Source organism: Lathamus discolor, chromosome 1, assembly GCF_037157495.1.
Source record: "Lathamus discolor isolate bLatDis1 chromosome 1, bLatDis1.hap1, whole genome shotgun sequence".
NCBI lineage: Eukaryota > Metazoa > Chordata > Aves > Psittaciformes > Psittacidae > Lathamus > Lathamus discolor.
The window spans coordinates 19,675,134-19,694,531 of NC_088884.1; the positions used below are offsets into that span (position 1 = coordinate 19,675,134).

General features: G+C 41.7%; 1 protein-coding gene across 5 annotated transcripts in view; it reads left to right on the forward strand.

Annotated features, from left to right (window-relative positions):
* The first annotated feature begins 1,008 nt into the window (after nt 1-1,008).
* PTPRZ1 (protein tyrosine phosphatase receptor type Z1) overlaps nt 1,009-19,398 on the forward strand; it is a 141,110-nt gene continuing 122,720 nt past the window's right edge. For all 5 annotated transcript variants that reach the window (XM_065662203.1, XM_065662378.1, XM_065662287.1 and 2 more), the window contains exon 1: nt 1,009-1,209. In XM_065662203.1, the coding sequence (XP_065518275.1) occupies nt 1,152-1,209 (58 nt within the window). In that variant the 5' untranslated portion in view covers nt 1,009-1,151. The remainder of the gene's footprint in view (nt 1,210-19,398) is intronic.

Genomic DNA, 19,398 nt, shown 5'->3' on the forward strand with positions numbered 1-19,398 from the left:
CCTGGTGCTCATTTCCCTTAAGTTTTCACTTCTTGTTTGGGTATTTGGGGGGATTTTTATCTTTTTCTTTGGTCTTGTTTTGTCTTCCCCAAGAAACGGTGCCAGTGCCCGCGCTCTGACCCACTTCTACGGCGGATAATGATATTCCGCGGCTCCAGCCCCTTCCCCCGCTCCCCCGCCGGTTCCCAGGGAACGAGCATCCACCCGCTCCGCTCTCCGGCTCGGGGAGCAGCCTGCCAACGCCCCCTGCTTACTGGCTGGTAGCGCGGAACAGCCCCGCCGGTCTCCGCGCCTGTTCTCACGGTTACCCTCAGCAGTGAGCGCCTGCAAACCCGGGCACTGAGATCACGGGTGGAAACCGTCACCCAGCCGGTTGCTTCTGAGTGGGGCTCCCTGTCTAAGCGCTCGGCGGCACCCCCGCCGGGCTGCCTGGCCCGCACCCACCGGCCTCTCACCTCGCTGACTCCTGAGACCCAGCCAGCCCCACAGCCCCTTCCCCGCCCAAATAAACTTTCCGCTGCACAGTGGCTGTGCCCCGGGGAGGGGGGACACCCCACGCGGAGCCGCTCTCCCCCACCCCGGCGCTACGATGAGGTTCTCAGCCCAGGGGCTGCACTTTGGCCGCGGCGATGTCCCCCCCTCCTTCCCCACCGGGCCAGCTTCCTGCCCACCCGGGGGAAGGGGGGTTCTGCCCCTTCCCTCCCTCTCGTGGGTGCACCCCGCCTCACGCACACGCTCACGCACATTCACACGGGCGCTGACACGCGCACACGTGCGATCTCCGCCCCCCCCTCCCCGGAGCGCACACAAGCACACACGCACACACGCACACATCAAGCAGAGACCCGCACACCCGCCCGAGCGCTCCTTCCCGCAGGCACTCCCGCCCTCGACAGCGCGGCCGCTCTGCGGAGTACGCGGCGCGGTGTGGAGCGGTGCGGTCCCCGCCATGCGCTGAGCCGCGGCCCCGTCAGCACCCAGCGCCGCTGATCCCGCCCGCCCGCGGCGTGGGGGCGGCCGCCTGGCGCGGCCGCGGCGCGGAGCCGGCTCCCCGCTGTGGAGAGGTGCAGCTGCCCGCGGAGCAGGCGGCAGGCTGAGAGGCGGTCGGGCAGGCGGACGGACGGACGGAGGAGGCAGAGGACGATTTGGACATGCTCATTCTAGGGCGCTTGGTTGCCTGCATCCAGCTCGTCTGTATCCTCAGAGTGGGTGAGTGACCCCTGAATGAATTCATCTTGGGCTTCCGCACGAACTTTTCTCCCAGCGCTCCGGTGGGGTTTTGTCCCTCTGCTCCCTTCCTCTTATCGCTGCAGCCGCGAGCACCGGCGGTTGCACACCGCGAAAACACGCTCCCAGCACTACGGGTGGGAACGTTCCTCCTACCCCTTGACACCTCAGCCTCCCGCTGCCCTGCTCCGCGGGTGCGCCCAGGCCGCCCCGGCACAGGCGGGCTGCTCCGCGGAGAAAGAAGGTGGTCTCCGGGCCCGCCGAGCCCTCCGTAGGAGTCTGTCCCCGCCGGACAGCCCGCACCCGCGGGAGCGGCAGTGCACCGGTGCCGGGAGGGAGAGAGGAAGGGAGCAAACCCTGCCAGGCAGCGCTGGCACCGAGCTGCTCGGTGGACGCGAGATGTGAGATGCTATTTCAGCCTCTCGCATGGACTGTTTTCGGAGGGAACCGGGGATGGGCGCGGGATTTCAGCCCAAAACAAGGTTCGCGCTCCGAGAACCGGCAACGTCAATGATTTCTCTAAACCCAGGTGTAGCTGCTGCCTCGAAAAGCGACATGCTCGTCGTTCGTTCACGTGGGACCCTGCCTACAGAGTGTGGTTCATATATAGATTTTAGTAGGACTGCTTACATAACCAAATTAATTTCCAGCTCATTCAGATCTGTGCAACCAGGGTGCATCCTGAAAATCATACAGTGCTTAGTTGTTCTGTGTTACTGTTATAACCTGTGTGAGCCAGTCGATGCTGACTTAAATACTTTGTCAAATACATATTAGGAGCTTAAGTGTTGGGGTTTGCATCGTATTGAATTATCGTTTTGAATTTGTATCTCTGATCAGATAGAACGCTAGAAAACGCTAGTTGTTTGCTTGCGTTTAAGTGTGAGGAACTTAGCTTCAGTTCGTTATGTGCAAACCCGGTTTTACAATAAGTCTCTCGTGACAAAGTAGGCACTAACCTACATTTCTTACCCAATAGGTGGTGCTGCTTCTGAAACCATGAAGCTCTTATAAACAAAAATCGGTGTTAGGTTACTCCAAGGCAAAAGCATTTCCTACCAAGTCCTGCCAGCTACAGGAAACTGCTTCCTAAAATTTTGTCCTGCGAAAAGTATATGTACTGCCTTTCTGAAAGTTTAGTGCAATGATACAGCTACAAATGTGCTGAATGTAACTGGCCTGTAATTAAAAGGTATGATCTTTGTAAGGGCATTTATAGGATTTTAGTGTCACTTTTAAACTAACCTCTTTCTAAAACCAGGGTACTTATACTAGAAGAATTTTCTTATATTAGTTTGGCAAAGAGTGGCCTGTCAGGAAACTTTTGATAAGTTTCCATGGCATCTTTCTGACATTGGCAACCTGTGTCCTAAAATCAGATGTATTCCCAAGACTGTTTAAAGAAACAGATTAGTAGGTGTTTGCATATGTGTGTGGAGTTATGTGCAAATGTGTGAGCACAGAACAAGTAAACTGTGATATGATCAAAATGTAATACAACACAATTCAATTTGGGAGCCTAACTGCCATGTTCAGATCGTCCTAATGCTTTGCAAGCAAGGCATGACAGAGACAGAGCTTCTGTAATGAAGCCTGTGGGGTTTTAATAATTTAACCTAGTATCTTTCTAGAAATAAGGTGATTTTGCATAATGTAATATTCAAATACATGGTGTGCATGTGTATGTTATATTCATGAATTTAGAAGATCTGTCAGGATGGGAAAACAAGGTTTTTTACTGAGGCATAAGTGCAGCTATTTTTTTTTCTCTTTAGCATGATGCAGTGTTGTTTTCATACCTGACCTGAAGGGGGACACCCTTTCTAGGTGTGATGATGTTCAGTGATGAGATTGTTCCCAAATATGAATAGCCTGTACAGGTTGTTAGACTTATTTAATCAGTTTTCATTTGAATACGTTCCTCTTTGAGTATCTTTCCTTAACTAAATCTGCTGTCATCTGATAGTTCATAGGAGTAAATATTTTATTAGAATTTTGATATTTTTTTTCCCCCCTCATTAAAAAGTAAAATAAGTTATATCATTGCAGTGTTTGGTTCCTCGGGCTTGGTAAGAGAGGAGGACTGGCTCGGACAGGTTCCCTCTTATCACTGGACATTTCTGGTATGGAAGAAACCAGACCCAGGGCTCTGTGAATGGGATGTGGCTGAAGAGGACGGCAGTCTGTCTGCCTTCGCATTCTGGAGGCTGTGTTCACTGCTTTGAGGCTAGGCAACATGTCGATCCCAGCCTCATTTGCTTGTAGTTTCAAAAAACGCTGTGGAGTTCTCCACTGGTCACATACAGAGCTCTATAGAAGGTCCTTTCTAATGCATCTGGTTGGGAGGTTTGCTCTTGCCTCTGAGAGACTGAGCAGGAAAATCTCGGTCTCATACGTATTTGGAAAAGATGAGGTGGTCAAATCAACCTCACTAAGTTCTTGGAATGACAAGACAGTGACAGTTCACTCCCTGTGTTATTGAAGGAATGCTCAGGGGCTTGATTCTAGTATCCCTGCTGAGATATGAATAGCACCTTCCTCCACAGTGTTACTGAAGCCAAGTACTGATGTAATTATTTATGGAGCAGGGTATTATCTGACTATTCTGAGTGCCATTCAGTGAAGTTCAGTGGAACTACTTGTGGAGTGAAATGCTATTCAGTCGCGAATAAGGGCACATGAGAATTCCTGTATGAGTATTTGTGGACACTACTCGGTAGTTAGAATGGAGATGTCGTATGATGTTCTTTTTGTCACTAAAATTGAAAGAGAATATATAAATCTGTAACCTTCATCCTGCATAGATCTCAGGCTGAAGATATTCTTTGAAATTGTGCCCCAGCTTACTGATGTGTTCTGTATAACCTCCTGAAAGTCAATGGGATTTGCCATTTTTGCAGTTTTTGTCTTATTGTGCTTATGGAAAAAATATCTGGAGTCTTTTCATAAGTAGACTATTTATGAATCTGTGTAGGCAAGAAAATGTTAATAGAAAAAGGAGCATGCTTTAACAAATTATATTATAATTGTGGCTAAACTCAAATCAAAGAGTTGTAAATATTTAGACAAGACTTAAAAAATATTCCCTGCTCTCACTAGCAAAATATGTGGGTAATTTCCCCAAATATTGTAAGAAATTAGCTCCAAAATTAGCTCATCTACATACAGCTTACTACTGTCACTATCTGACCTCAGGCAGTGTTTTGCCTTTCAAAATGAAACCAGTTAAACTATTAATTGTTTCATTAGTTGTATCTCAATTTATTTATTTTTTTTTAAGAGATTTCTGTATTTTTTTAGCTTGTTTCTGGCATCCCGAGTACCATGACTTTACTCACAGAAAAGTAGTAACATTTATTCTACATATTCTAATTTGGTTTTTTACAACTGACATCAGGACTGTATTTCCAAGCTAGCATGCAGCATATAGCTCACATATACCAAGAAGAAAAGCAACTTTGCTGTGCTTTTTACTGGACAGCCCCAACTAATAATAATGAAAACCTGAAGGATAGCTCAGCCTTCTAAATCCAGTCGCACTTTCTGTTCGTTCTCGTATCTGCATGTTTAGATCCAGTAAGCCCCTTAGACTGCTAAAGTATGGGTTCAAGTCCTTCTATTTTGCACTAACCTCTTTATTCTGACAACATTTTTGTAGGCCAGACACCTCAAACTCAATTACATCACAGTAATATTACTGTATATTATTTTTAAAGCTTTAGCATATTTTACACTTAAGTAAGATGACATGTTCCTTTGGATAAGGATACATAGTTTCTATGGAGAAATTTAGTCCTGCTGCATCTAAAATGTAAGAGCTAAAACAAAAGTAAGAATTTCAGGACCATTAAACCATCTATTTTAACCATCTATACTGTAGCCATCAATATGCTATGTATTTTTGTGCCATAGAGATTGATAGATACCAAAATGTAAATATACAGTATGGATTTATTTTAGGTTTAAATACTGGCAGGTATGAAAAGTTGTGCAGAAATGAATAACATTTAAAAAGTTAATGTCAGTGTAGCCTAATATTTATTCAGCACACTGGTCTGTAGGATATATCTAAAATAGTTAAAGCTGTAGTTTCCAATGTTGAAACAATACAGTGCGTAAGGAGAGTTTTCTAAGTTGGATTTGGCATTACTGCATCTCTAAATGATCTTCTATCTGAATTCCTGGAGGGAAAGAAAAAAAATATATATATAAAAATAAATAAAGTTGTAATTTAAAATTATTGTAATCTGGATTGTAAATCAGGATGTTAATTTTTTAAGGAAGGTGTTTTCCTTCATTTTCTCTGCTCATCATTTAAGTGGTCACTTCCCAGTATGAGTTCTCTAATTAGGAATTTAAGGGTGAACAGATTCTGTTCTTTCGCTGACAATTTCAATTCCTCTTCAAATGTGCTATGCTTCTCAGTATTCCCTGTAGGGCCTGGAAGTCTGTGGCAGTTCCGGAGCCCCCTGCTCCCATTTAACAGCTTGATTCTCACAGCTTCATGCACCATTTATGTGGCTTTCCTGTATGAGACATCCTTTGGCTATTCAGTAAGCTGCTTTTCCCATAAAGACAAAAGTTACCTTTTTGAATACATGTCAAGGCTTCTGCATTAGAAAGATAAATCAACAGGAAGAAAAGGACTTACAGTATTAAGAAAACACAAAATCCAGTAAATGAAAGATAGCAAATTTTTCAAAGAGGCTTGGACTGTAAATGAAACTTGGCTCCAGCAATTTGTTGAGGAACCATTGGCAGCAAAATACTTTTGTAGGAAGGTATGGTGCAGGTTGCTTGTGGAATACAAATCATAGAATCATAGAATAGTTAGAGCTGGAAAGGACCTGGAAAGGATGCCTCGCACTAAACCATGCCACCCAAGGTTCTGTCCAGCCTGACCTTGAGCACTGCCAGGGATGGAGCATTTACCACTTCTCTGGGCAACCTGTTCCAGTGCCTCACCACCCTTACAGTAAAGAATTTCCTCCTTATATCCAATCTAAACTTCCCCTGTTTAAGTTTGAACCTGTCGCCCCTTGTCCTATTGCTACAGTCCCTGATGAAGAGTCCCTCCCCAGCATTCTCATGGTCCCCTTAAGATACTGGAAGGCTGCTGTGAGGTCTCCACGCAGCCTTCTCTTCTCCAGGCTGAACAGCCCCAACTTCCTCAGCCTATCTTCATACGGGAGGTGCTCCAGTCCCCTGATCATCCTCGTGGCCCTCCTCTGGACTTGTTCCAGCAGTTCCATGTCCTTTTTATGTTGAGGACACCAGAACTGCACACAATACTCCAGGTGAGGTCTCACAAGAGCAGAGTAGAGGGGCAGGATCACCTCTTTCGACCTGCTGGTCACACTCCTTTTGATGCAGCCCTGGATACGGTTGGCTTTCTGGGCTGTGAGCGCATACTGCCGCCTCATGTTCCATTTCTTCTTGACCAACACTGATGTTGTAATTCAGCCTTGAGGATCAGGTGGAAATAATTGGAGATTTTGGAAACAAGGTGGGAGCTTATTTTACTTATTTTGCATTGCTGGCTGATAGTGTAGCAGTGTCTGGTTGAGGTGAAATAATAGACTTTTTAAGAAAAACAGGCGCTGTGTAAAAGTGTCATGGATTATTCTAGATGAGGCATGCCTGTCAAAAGTTCCCATTGCCTTCTACTTCTTGCCCATACTTGGCTTAGGTTTTCTTTGATCCGCCAGAATATCTATGTTTCACCCTACAAATCGGTGTCTTCCATTACTAATTGAAAACTCCAGGAGCTATTGTTTGAGTTAGCTAATTTCAGAAATCATTACTTTGGTACATCCACAGTACAAGTCCCGTGGATGACAAAAATACTGTGCTACCTCTGATAAGGAAACCTAAGCACTAAAAGTAGGATGCTGGTGGAACTTAGGTGTGTGAACCAAAAATTCTAATTAAAAGGGTCCCTGGCTCAGCTAATCCACTTCTGCGTTTGCCTTACCTGACCCTATTATGTGCAACTCAGTGCTTCTTTCCCTCCTAATTTTAATTTGGATCCAGATCCAAATGTTCTTTCAGATGATTTTCCTGATCCCAAAGTCAGTAAGTCTTCCCTGAATAGAAGCTGACAGGATCAGGAGTTTTTATTTGACTGCTGCTGCTAGTTTTGTTTAAGACAAAGGACGAGGTGATGGCTATGCCACCTTCTCATGTGATTGCAGTGTTAGCCAGCACAGTCCAGAAGGATGACCTGTTCAGATCTGAGGATTTGAACCTACTTCGCCTGTCTCCAAACATCAGGTTTTGTCAAATGAAAGGACTCTGTCTAATTCTTACTTAAGGTGATAAGATGAAGCATATGCGGTGTTTTAAAGGTCAAAAGATAGGAACTGCATGAAGGAATAGCGAGACAAACAAATAACATCAATTATGCCACTGCATAAAATCACAGCTAACCTACTTCTTAAATATTGTGTACACTTATGTACCCCTCATCTCATAAAGGGCACAGCAGATTTGAGAAAGACAAAAAAAGTAAGAAAATGGGGAATATCACAGGTTGACTCTTTGGGGGAATGACTAAACAAGCTAGGACTCCTTGTCAAGAACAAAGACAACTTAAGAGTGTGCATTATGAACTCATGAGTGATGGGAATACATTCTTCACTGACTCGTCCAGTATAAGAGCAAGGGGACAGCAAATGAAGGCAATAAGAGACAGATTTGAAAAGAATTAATATGAAAAGGTAGTTCTTCCTGCAATAAGGGACAGATGAAACTCTGCTGCAGGCTGCTGTGAGAGCAAAATGTTTTGAGAGAATACTGGACAAGATCTTGAAATAGAAATGTATTGAGGGTTGCTAAGCAAATGGAAACCACATCCATTTCAGGAATTTTTAGAGCTGGAAGCAGAGTCTGGGAGAGTTTGCAAGGGAATTTTCAAGTATATCACATAACTTCGCTGTTTTGTTACTGTTCCTTAAGCATCTGCTTTCAGGGTTTTAAAGGAAGGACTCTGATAAGATATTGCAGCAAGAGAGGAAATACAAGTTCTTATGCTTGCTTCTACTTGGTATTTCATTATCTACTTCCTTCACTACCACTGGATTTTCTCTGGTTGTACTCTTAAAAGAGCAGGTTTTACTCTCCTGTCAAAACTCCAGCTGCTCCCTGGGGGGAATTCTAAGCTGCACTTCTGAAGGACCAACCTCTCAAAGGTGGACAGAGCTCAGATGCATTTCTTCCAGCTCAACATTTTACACCAGCTGTCCTGGGCAGCTGAATACCATTTGGGTAAGCCAGTTGCTTGTTATGCTACTCAGCTGCCTAGTTCACCAAAACACAGTGAAGGAGCCTAATCTTCAAGGCTCTGGAGCCTACTACTAATGCCTAACAGGTGAGTGATTCAGCTAAATGCCACCTTGTATCTGACCTTCTGTCTAAGTCAGTGTTCTCAAATATATCATTTACACTGCACCTTCAGATTCAGCAGCTAAAAAATGGGCTAGATGTGGCTTGACTACTTGGTAAATAAACAGTTTTTCTTTCTCTAGATTTTTATAGTATCCAGTTGGACACAGGAGGTAGCTATTTCCTACAACCCTTTATGTTTCACTAAACCTTGATACCGTAGTTACCTAGAAAATTTTCTGTGTGATGTTGAAATATTAAAGGTCCTACTGTGTAGGTATCATTCAGCAATTTAAATTTCTGCATGAAGATATTAGGACTGCTCACCTGTGAGAGATTTCATTAGGTATTTTCAGGAGCAGTATATCTGTTAGTACCTTGACTTTGAATTGTCATCCTCATTGCCAAAAGACTTCTGCTGAATACAAAGCAGGTAGCATTCGAAGAAGTATCCATCTTCACTGCCTTATTTATCTGTTTGCTGAGATAGGATAACAATAAAAGCAGTGAAGAGCTGATTAAATAATATCAGAAAGAGTGACATAAGAAGCATCTAGAGTACTTTTGCTGTATAGAAATTGTGTTACAAAATTGTTTTTTGAAATGCTATAAATAAAGGATGTTCCATAAAAATAAATTGAATCAAATATATCTTAGTGAGTGAAGAGGTGTGTTTCTGTAAATGCCCTAAGAGAATTTAGCTAAGAATTCCTGACTCATTTAAAATTCCAGTGGAAATCATGACATGTTCTTCGATGGAGACAGGTTTTTGGTTTGTTTTTTATATGCTATCCAGGCAAATTTCCTAAAGTAAATGGAAGGATTTATTGACTTCATTGAGATTTAGGCTGGTTTGTGTCATAATTCTTCAAAATACACTTTTCCAAATATAATGTTATTTTTCAAAGCTGTCAGAGCTTTGGAAAACTAAACAAAAATCATGTTCTGCAGGGGCAGCTTATACTGAAGAAACTGAAAGCTTTTTGAACGCTGAAGCAAGTGTTTTGAGGAAAAAATAAGCCTTTAAAATCAGTGTTTTAAAAAAGACTCGGTTCTTCAGTTGCTTTACATGCTGAACTCCATGATTTCAGCAGAAGTTCGCAAAAAGAAAAACATCTGCTTGCTTAGACTAAATAGTTAATGATCAGTATAACAGCTGGCTTTATAAAAATGACCTAGTGTTACTCCAGGCAGTTTGTCTTCTAGTTCCATGCCCAAACCGACCAACTGTCTTTTCATCCATTTCTAGTGAGTTGGAAAAATTCATTTTGTTCCAAGTGCATGGCAGTTGCTTCTGTTGTTTTCTTTTGTAACTTTTATTCTGATAGGTGTAAGTATAATAATTAACAATTTTGGAAGGCTGGGACTTCCTGTGAGGCAAAGGAGCCTTCTGCCAGTGCCCTGGAGCACTACTGTTAGGTGTGTGGGACATTTCATGTTATTTGGTGCACTCACTGCACAGACCATTCACCTGTCACCTGTACAGAATTTGGAGTGAGTCATGTGTGGTCTGTGCTTAGATCTTTCTTTGTAATCTTTGATGTTTGGATAGTAGCTTTGCATTTCATGTATCTTGCAGTGTTGCAGGTTCCCGTTGGGTTTGGTTTTGTTTTTGTGTTGTTTTAAAAACACCTAACATTTGTGTTAAAAAAGCCTGTATATTACTGTAGATACACAGATCACAACAGAGTTACTTCTGGCTCACACTGGTGGAACTGTGCCTGAATAAATCCTGGATGAGCATCAAGGAGAAAGAGATCCAGAAGAGCTATTTAAGTTTTAGGATAGTGATGACACACACCCAAATGGATATAAATTGGCAATGTGCAAATTTAAGCTGAAAATGAAGAGTACCATGTTTTTTGCCTATATTTTTTATTATCACTGACTTTCTCCCTTCTTTATTTGGGATGAAGAAGAAGAGATTCATATTTTGCTTACTGAGTTAACCATGGGTACATATAAAAAAACCCTGAACATGTAGATGAATATAATATGTATTTGATCAGAGGTCAAGTCAGTTACTTCCAAAAGAATTCATTTAGGGATACTTAGACTAGAAATTATTCTTTTAATCCATTAGTGGAATACCATCCATACAAAAAGATTATGGCATGCTATCTTTTAATCTGAGTAATTTTCACTCTTTCCTAGTTGGTGCTACCCACTGTGGGATTTGTAATGCGTGAATCAGCAGAGAAAGTACGTTTCCATTCAGCAGTAGTATTCACTATCTTTGTGGGAAATTCCAAGGGTTTTTTTTGTGAGGTGATAAGACTGTGACACAAATTCTGTCTCAGAAGTTGCTGTACTCATATGTAACCAGATGATCCTAAAGTCCTTTCCAACTCTAACCATTCTGTGATTCAATGATTCTATGAGGGAAAGATGACAACAGGAATAGATATACTGTTCATTAGGAATATGCTCACACCTAAATGATCTGATTAGCTTTTGCAATTATTGTTTGACAGTAGGAAAAGATTCATTATATTAAAACAAATTGCAAGCTTAATTTAGAGCAGATTAAAAATACCCTTATTGCCCTGCTGAATGGGAGAAGACAGGCTCACCTAATCAGGTGAAGCTAATACGGTGGTGCATAATGGATAGTTTCAGGTTACATGTAGTTTAGTGAAATAGAAAAAAAATGTATATGGAGCAAACAGAAAATAATACTCTTGGTTTTGGTGAATAAGGTAGTGTGAATTAATCAGCTTTTTCTAATATGATCTACACATTCTATCACAATTGTAAACAGTACACTTGAATAAAACTGTAATCCAGGTTTTCATGGAATAATTGCAGTTATTGAGGGGTGTTTGTTTATTAGTTAAAGAATTCCTTGGGTATATAAGAGTTTTTATAAATGTATGAAACTCTATTCCCCTGAAATCTGCTGTACATTTGAAAGCAACAGGAAATTTGACCCACTCAGAGTAGCTTCACGGTTAAATCAAAGAAGAGGTTTAGTCACCTTGCAGTGGAAGTCAGAATGCCGGGTCAGGTATCCTCCTTGTCATTTACAGAGCATAAGAGTTATAGGCACTTAGACTGGGAGTCATAGCAGCCAGCATGTTCAGTGCGTTAAGATCAGTGTAGATAAGAAAGAAAGCATAAACAAGTAGCAAACTGGGAGGTGGCTTTTAGGGCCTCATATTGGTAATAACTATGGTGAAATATTTTGCATAGATGGCTATACCTGACAAAAAATATCTTGGAATTCAAAACTGTTGATCTTACTACTTCTAAAACAGCCATAAGATGATGATACCAGAGACTTCTCATAATCGTCTTATAGTACAACATTTGCCAGAGAATAGGAGATAACAATCCTAAATCTTTCCCATGTAAGAGTATTTGGACAACAGCTGTGAAAAGCAGCATTGTCCACAGGATGACAGAGCATAGCAGTTGAAGATGGACAACAGTGGTAATCTATACCCAGGCTGAAGATGGAAACAATAGAAAAGTTTGGAAGAGAAAATCTAACTCTGTCCAGTCTAATGGGCTAGATAAGGTGCTCAAGCACAGCATTTCAAGGTGCCAGGCTAGATTTTTACCCTCTTCACTGTGCCCCCACCACCACCTGCCCAGGAGCAGCAGCTGCTGCTGTGTGTAGGCAGCAAATCCCTGGTCTCCTGCTTGTGCTGTAGCATCTCCCCATCTCCCCCTGCCACTTCCCCACACATCACTGTCTTTCTGTGGCTGCAATAGTGCATCTTCCTGCTGTGATGGATGCAAATGTGGATGAAGGCATTTGGCTGCAGAGGCAGCCTGTGTTGCTGGACGGGCCACTCTGCAATGGGAGATAAGAGACAGGCCAGAAAATGCGGTCTGTAGGCTGGATTAAAGCCATGGGTCAGCAGTTAGACCACACTGGATTATTTCTCGCAGTGAAAGGAATGAGACATGGGGTTCCAGTCCCTGTCAGTTTGATTATTGCTGTCTTTTATCTAGCTGCTATCCGAGGTAAAGAACACCAGGATTTCTGTTGCCTCCTGTAGTTTTGAAACCTGCTGAAGAATGCTAATGTATCTCCTAGATGGGTCAGTCTGATGCTTATCTAGGTCTTCTGGGCATCTCTGAATAGCCACCTACTTATCCCGGATCGATGAAGTCTGTGCATCTTTCAGTCTTGGGCCAGTTCCTATTTTTTTATGCTGCAGAAACTGAAGCAGTTAGGCCCACAAGTGTACTGTATCTCTCCGAGAAAACTGTGTAGCTGTACCGTTAGTCTGTGTAGGAAATGTGCGCATTTGCACCACCCCTGTTGGAATGGCAGGAGGTTTTCTGCCGCAGGCAGGTATGGCAGCTGAGTGAGCAACAGCTGCAGTGTCCTGGAAGAAAATACAGCATGTGCTCCTTCCTGCAGCAAATCAGCCGCTTTAGATGGTGTAGAGACAACAGATTCATTTCCCCAGCGAGTTACTAAGCCTCCCTAAAGCCCAATATCTCCCAAGGCTTTCAGCTGATGTGAAGCATGTTACACCACTCCCAATACAGCCAAAACCTTAAAGGCTTAGTCAAACCCGTAATTAATTAACGCTTGAATAATACTTAGAAGATACAACTCAGTAGATGAACACTAAGGCTGTTGCTAATGATTTTAAATCTACAAAGCAACTTCCCCAAAACCTTTGAAATTGGCAATTAAAATGTTCTGTTTTAGATGGAAAAGCTTTGATCACTGCGGAGCAGGAAATAACTCGAATGACTTAGAGTGGAGAGATCCAGTGAAAGAACAGCGACAAACTACTAAATACACTGGCATGGCAGAGGGCCAGAGGAAGATGTGCTGTTCTTCTTTCCAAAACTTGATTTGAAGCCCTTTCAGTATTTCTGTGTTTCATAAATGACTGTGAAAGCCCTGGGAAGTCTGCAGTTCCATGTGCTTATGGTCTGAAGATAAGAATTCATTGAAGAATTTTACTTTCATGTCCTCTTCACTTTTTTTTTTTTAATTTCTATGCAATTACAAAGCTACATTCTAATACTGAGCTAGAAATGACCCTAGTGAAAATATTCTGATCTGTCTCATTTTCCAACACAGATACATTATTAACATTTGTTTAAAAAATGCTAAGATTTAAAAAATGTGTCTGAAAGCCTATTGTTTCTTGTTCAGGGGTAGGAATATCTTGTAAAGAAACTAACTATTGCCTAGAAGCTTGATTTTGCTGTAGTGTTTTCTGAGAGCAAAATGCGTGAAGCTGTGGCCTTTGCTTGACTGGTGCTGTTCATGCGTTCGGCAGTGACATCCACCAAACTGTTAGAGTGTTTCCCTAACTTGTTCAATTTTTCATGAAGTGATTAAAATTTAAGATGTTCTTTGGTATAAGACAGTGTAGTCTTTCCTTATAAACTTTCTATACTGCCTCAAATATCTTCCAGTTATTCATGGGTAGAAGAAAGAAAATAAGGACATTTTAAGAAAATAATTTTTAAGGATGTGTGGGTATTGTTATGCTGGTGTAGTGCAGAAATACTCTTTAAGTTGCTTCTTGAAGGAACAAATATTATTGTAATGGGTTTGTGTCATAATGACAAAGTTACGTACAAGTAAAATAAGAGGGACTTGTCCTTAAACTCTCCACTGGAGGTGTAAGTGTTGGTACTATGCCTATTGATGCAATATCAATATACTTAATAATTCATGAAAACATTTAAAAAATATATAACTGGTTAAGGGAAATATAGCCATTTAAATTGCACAGTGTACTTACTGAATTTGATGGACTAATTAATCCTCTAAATGGGCTTTCACATGTGTTGGATATTTAAATAAAAATGGAATCTGATGTTAAGCTGACTTGTGCAGGTGTTGTATAATCAGGACATTTCCATCATATAATATTTATATATTGATGACATCTAAGTGCAGTGGTTTCATTGCATAAGGTACTATATGAACACAGAGCAGGAATATGACACCCAAAGGAATTTAGAAATAAAATACAAAAAAACTGTCTGATAGGACAGAGAAGATGGGAGGAGCTGCTAGAAAAAATCATACATTAGTCAGTATAAAAAAAGCAGTTCAGTTGGTGAAGCAGCAATTTGCCACATCTTTGTAGCTATTCCTGTGAGTGAGAGGTATTCAAAGAGGTGTCAAACAGGTCTGTTCAGTTCCTCATCTGTAAGGGAGAGGTAGTAATACTTTACTAAAAGGTGTTTTGTGTGAACAAGAGCTTGTTCATGTTTCTAAAGTTCTTTCAAGTGATGAAAGCTGTCCTGGGTTCAGCAGTAGCAGTCATTTTTCTCCTTCTTAGTAGCTGGTGCAGCGCTGTGGTTTTGACTTTCAGCCTGGGAACAACGCTGATAACACCTATGTTTTTAGTTACTGCTCAAATGCTTAGTCTGAGCAAGGACTTTCTGAGCCTCATGCTCTGCCAGGGAGGAGGGGAAGCTGGGAGCAAGTAGAGACAGGACACCTGACCCAAACTAGCCAAAGAGCTGTTCCATACCACAGCAAGTCATGCCCAGTATATAAACTGGGGGCAGTTACCCGGAAGAGCTAGATCACTGCTCAGTTGGGCTGGGTATCGATCGGCAGGTGGTGAGTGGTTGTTGTATTCTCTTCCGTTGGTATTTCCCTTATCATTATTGTTATTGGTGGTAGCAGCAGTGGTTTGTGTTATACCTTAGTTACTGGACTGATCTTTTCTCAACCTATGGCAGTTACATTCTTTGGATTCTCCTCCCCATCCCTCCAGGAGTGGGGCGAGGAAGGGGTGGGGGAGTGAGCGAGTGGCGGCGTGGTTCTGGGTTGCCAGCTGGGCTTAAACCATGACAAAAGGTTAGCTCCACATCTTGTGCTATAGGGCAGGGTTCTGCTCTGGGAAAGTTGTGCGCGTGGTCTTTGGAGTCTCCATGTACCTACAATGTGCTTGCAGGCAGGTTGATTTGCAGTTACGTGGAGCCCCTGGTGCTGCCCCTTGCTTGCCATGTCAGCCCCAGGCAAGGCTTACAGGAGAGGGGAAGCATTCACCTGGAGACCCAGTGTATTCTGGTGAATCTGGAGGAAACCAAAAATTGTGAGATCTGGGAACTGAACCTTGCAGACAGTGCAAACTTAAGTGTGTTGTTAGCTGTCTGCAGAGCTGAGACAATATCCTGAAGTCAGTTCAGGAACACAAGCACTGTGTAAATAGTAGAGTGCACAGATAGGACATTGTTGACAGCACTGGCATGTGAGAAGCTGAGGTGTGCTGCTTCTGATGGCAGCATAGCCCTTTCAGCATGAGCACAGCCTTCCTAATGGTGTATGGCTTCACTTAGGTGAGACTGCATGTATATTTACACCTGACAGCTGGGTCAAAACAGCTGATCCTGAACATTTATCGTATGGTGGAACTTTTCTCATCATAATCCTAAATGGAAATTCTTACCCTATGTGACCCAGTGGTACCATAAATTGTGGACTGTGACAAGGCCTGATAACTCATGGTCCCAGCCTGAAAGCACAGAGAAATGTGGCAAAATCTGATAGGCATTTGCTGTATAAAACAAAGCTTTTGACAACTCACAAAAGGAACAGTTATACTGCATGGGCATACCTTTGATGTTATTTTATCTTATTTCTGTAATTTAATGTTCATATGCTCTGTATAGCCAGAAGTGTTGTAGGACATCTTAAAAAGTTAGGTTTTCCCCACGTGTAGCAGTCAGTACAGTTTGGATCTGTATGTCATATTTGGTGATGATTATGATATAACAATAACCATATCATCCTGTGTCATTCTTTTTATGTCATTCTTCTGTGGAGGCTGGAATGTGAGCATGGGTAGAGGGCTGGTGGCTGTTCGCAGCTATTTTCCATTAGCTGCCATCTCAATTTCTCAACGTCTAGCAAGACATATAGTCTAGTTGGTCCCTGGTGCCAGATGAGTCTTGTGCAGGTTCTGTTCATCTCAATTTTTTAAGTGTGGTGCTGTTGCAGTCTGTAACTGCTCACCATTTGTAACTACTGGAAGACAGGTGAAGCAAGTTAAATTATTCGTGCTGTGACTTTCACAGGCGTTGCATCACCAAACCCAGAGAGAAATGAAATGAAGTGGATGAACCCCAAGCTTTCAATCTCAGGTATTTTTAATGACTCTCCTCCACACAGGGTGAAAAATAAAGAGAGTAATGCTACCAATTTCTTATAAAAAAGAAAAAAATGCAGTCAGGTGGAGCTTTTTGCACAGTTTTTTTCACAGTTTAGGATATGTTCATTCATCACAACAGAAAACTGTTGAGAGCAAGAGATGAAGAGTCTTTATATATCTGCTTTTAAAAGGAATTGTTTATATAACTTTCATAGCATCATCACCACAGTGATCTCAAAAGATATGTAGGTATATAATACTTCTAACTGATACATAATAAAGGAATTATAGAAAGACACTTGTCGACACTGGCAAGGAGAATTTAAGTGATGCAGTGAGAAAAGCAGCAATGGGTTTGGGAAGGAAGAGACACCACCGCCGTGTCCCCTTGCCTGCATTTCCTCACTGCCTTGGTCTCTCTCTGTGGGTGACCCACAACCCTTCCTCTTTTCTTCTTATAGGGGACCTTATGCACTCCCCTTCCCCTTCTTCTCTTCCTCAACCCCATATATGGATGTGACCCAGATTTCCCTTCAGAAAATCCTGTTCTTCTAGAGGCAAGGAAAGTTCTTGTCTCACAGGGGAGGAGGGAGTCCTGCAAACCAGATTCTGCATATTTGTCACTTGCTGCCTGTGGCAAGCATCTATATCTGAGATTATCATTTAAATTCTGTTTATACAACACGCAGTCCCTATGCAGCTAGAGTTCTGAGGATAGTCTGGCAATGTTACAAATAAATCATAGTAATAGCTGTTAATAAGTGAGTGCTGACAATGATATTCAGGCTGTAAAGATCATTGTAACCTAAAAAAACCCCAAGGAGCTTTACTGTTTTCAAGATAAAAATGTATGTCCTTAGGCTGAAAAGTAATTTGGTTGGAATGGCACGTTTCATTTGTAATGAATGCATCCAGACTTAACACTACCTCCTTGCACAATATGCAAAACCAAGATTTGACAGTAAAATTCACTGCTCCTGAGTATGGCACAGTGCTGCCTCTTTGGGCAGAATATAGTTATGCGTTAGAGATCAAACAGGGACTTTGATTGTTTTCACCAAAATGCATAGACTTTTGGCAATAACCAGTTTGGTGAGGGAACATCTGGAGAAGAATTAAAAACCTTGGCTTTGTAGGAACCATGGCCAAGAAGAGTTTTAGTGTGCAAAGAGGAATGGACGGGCTGGTGTGTCATGTAAACATAAGTTCTTTTTCAGGGAGGTAGTCTTTGGAAATAGGTTTCCGCTAAATTTCACAATTATTTTAGTTGGAGCAAACAGCTCCAAGTTCTTTCTGATGCAATTTCTATAATGAGTGCTATTTTAGGAATCCACCCAAGGCTCTAGGCATGAAGAAACATGTGCTTGAGTGGGTTGCATTCACTCTAGAAAATAAAATCGATGTTCTGCTTGCAGCTCTTGATAGTCCTTTCCACTATTGTACCTTGTAATACAAGAGAAGGGAGAGTTAATGCTGATCCATATGTTCTAACACTTCAGGGGCCAAAAGTCTTTCCCCTTTGAGATGAAGGTTAGAACTTCTCTAATGTAGACTTTGGTACAGTTATCTATTTCTTGTTGAATTCGATTACCTATAATGCATGCCTCATGAGAATTTTCAGAAGGCACCATTTGCACAGATCGTAGCCAGCACACCAACAACAGGTGTGCTTTACTCCAAAGAGAGCACTTCCTGCTTACTTCCATATGTCATTCTCTTAGAATGAAAGAAGTTTGATTTCTTACTTTCTTTTCTTATTTTCTTTGGTATACTTGTGGAGAAACCGATGCTTTGGGAAGATATGGTGCTCTTCATCATACATTATATATAACTTCAAAGCTAATCACTTGTAGCTTGGAAAATTTGCATTTCCCATAAATGAAAGTTTATAATTTATATATTGCTTTCACATAGCAAAGCTATTTCCTTTTTATGGGGAGACTGATTTTCATGAAAGTTCCTTGAAGCTGATGGTAAAACTGAAGTAGCAAGTTAATGATAAGTACCAGAGAATATTCTATGAAGTATTGAATGCTAAATTGCAGAAAGCTATGTGGATATATGAAAGATGTTTAATTTTGTTGATGGTAGGTGTTTATGGACTGAAGAAAGAAAGATTTTTCCAGTATCTTCTCCCAACTATCCTCTATCCTGTGCATGCCCTTGGACAAAGATCTCTTAGAAACTCAGGATTCATGTATTTTTCAGATGAATGTCAGGATTCTCTGATTCTTCCCAGATTAATTTTAAGAGCCGAATTTAAAGTACAGCCTCAAGATTAGCTTTGAAGTCCCAGACAGAGGTCACTACATGTATGAATGCATGATTATTGATGTCAGTGTAAGGATTTTACTTACTAGAATTCTCTCACACACAGTGAATGGTTGAATAATTTACTCAGAATATCCAGTGCCTCCTACTGATTATTTTAGTTTACTATGAAATGTGTTTTATTGTTTAGAAATAATGGTTAAACCCTGTATTGGGGTGAGCAGACAGTTTAAAACGTATGGGGAACTTGGCTTTAGAGGAGAATAGGTAAGAAAATTTTCTTCGGTTCATTTGTGTAAATTGTGTTCCAAGCTATTTGATTTGAGAACATTTTAGATAATGTTATGAGGAGTTTTGTACTATTAGATCCCACTTGAGCTTAATGGTCTCAGCAGAATCAGTGGCAAAACTTCCTGATCCTTTA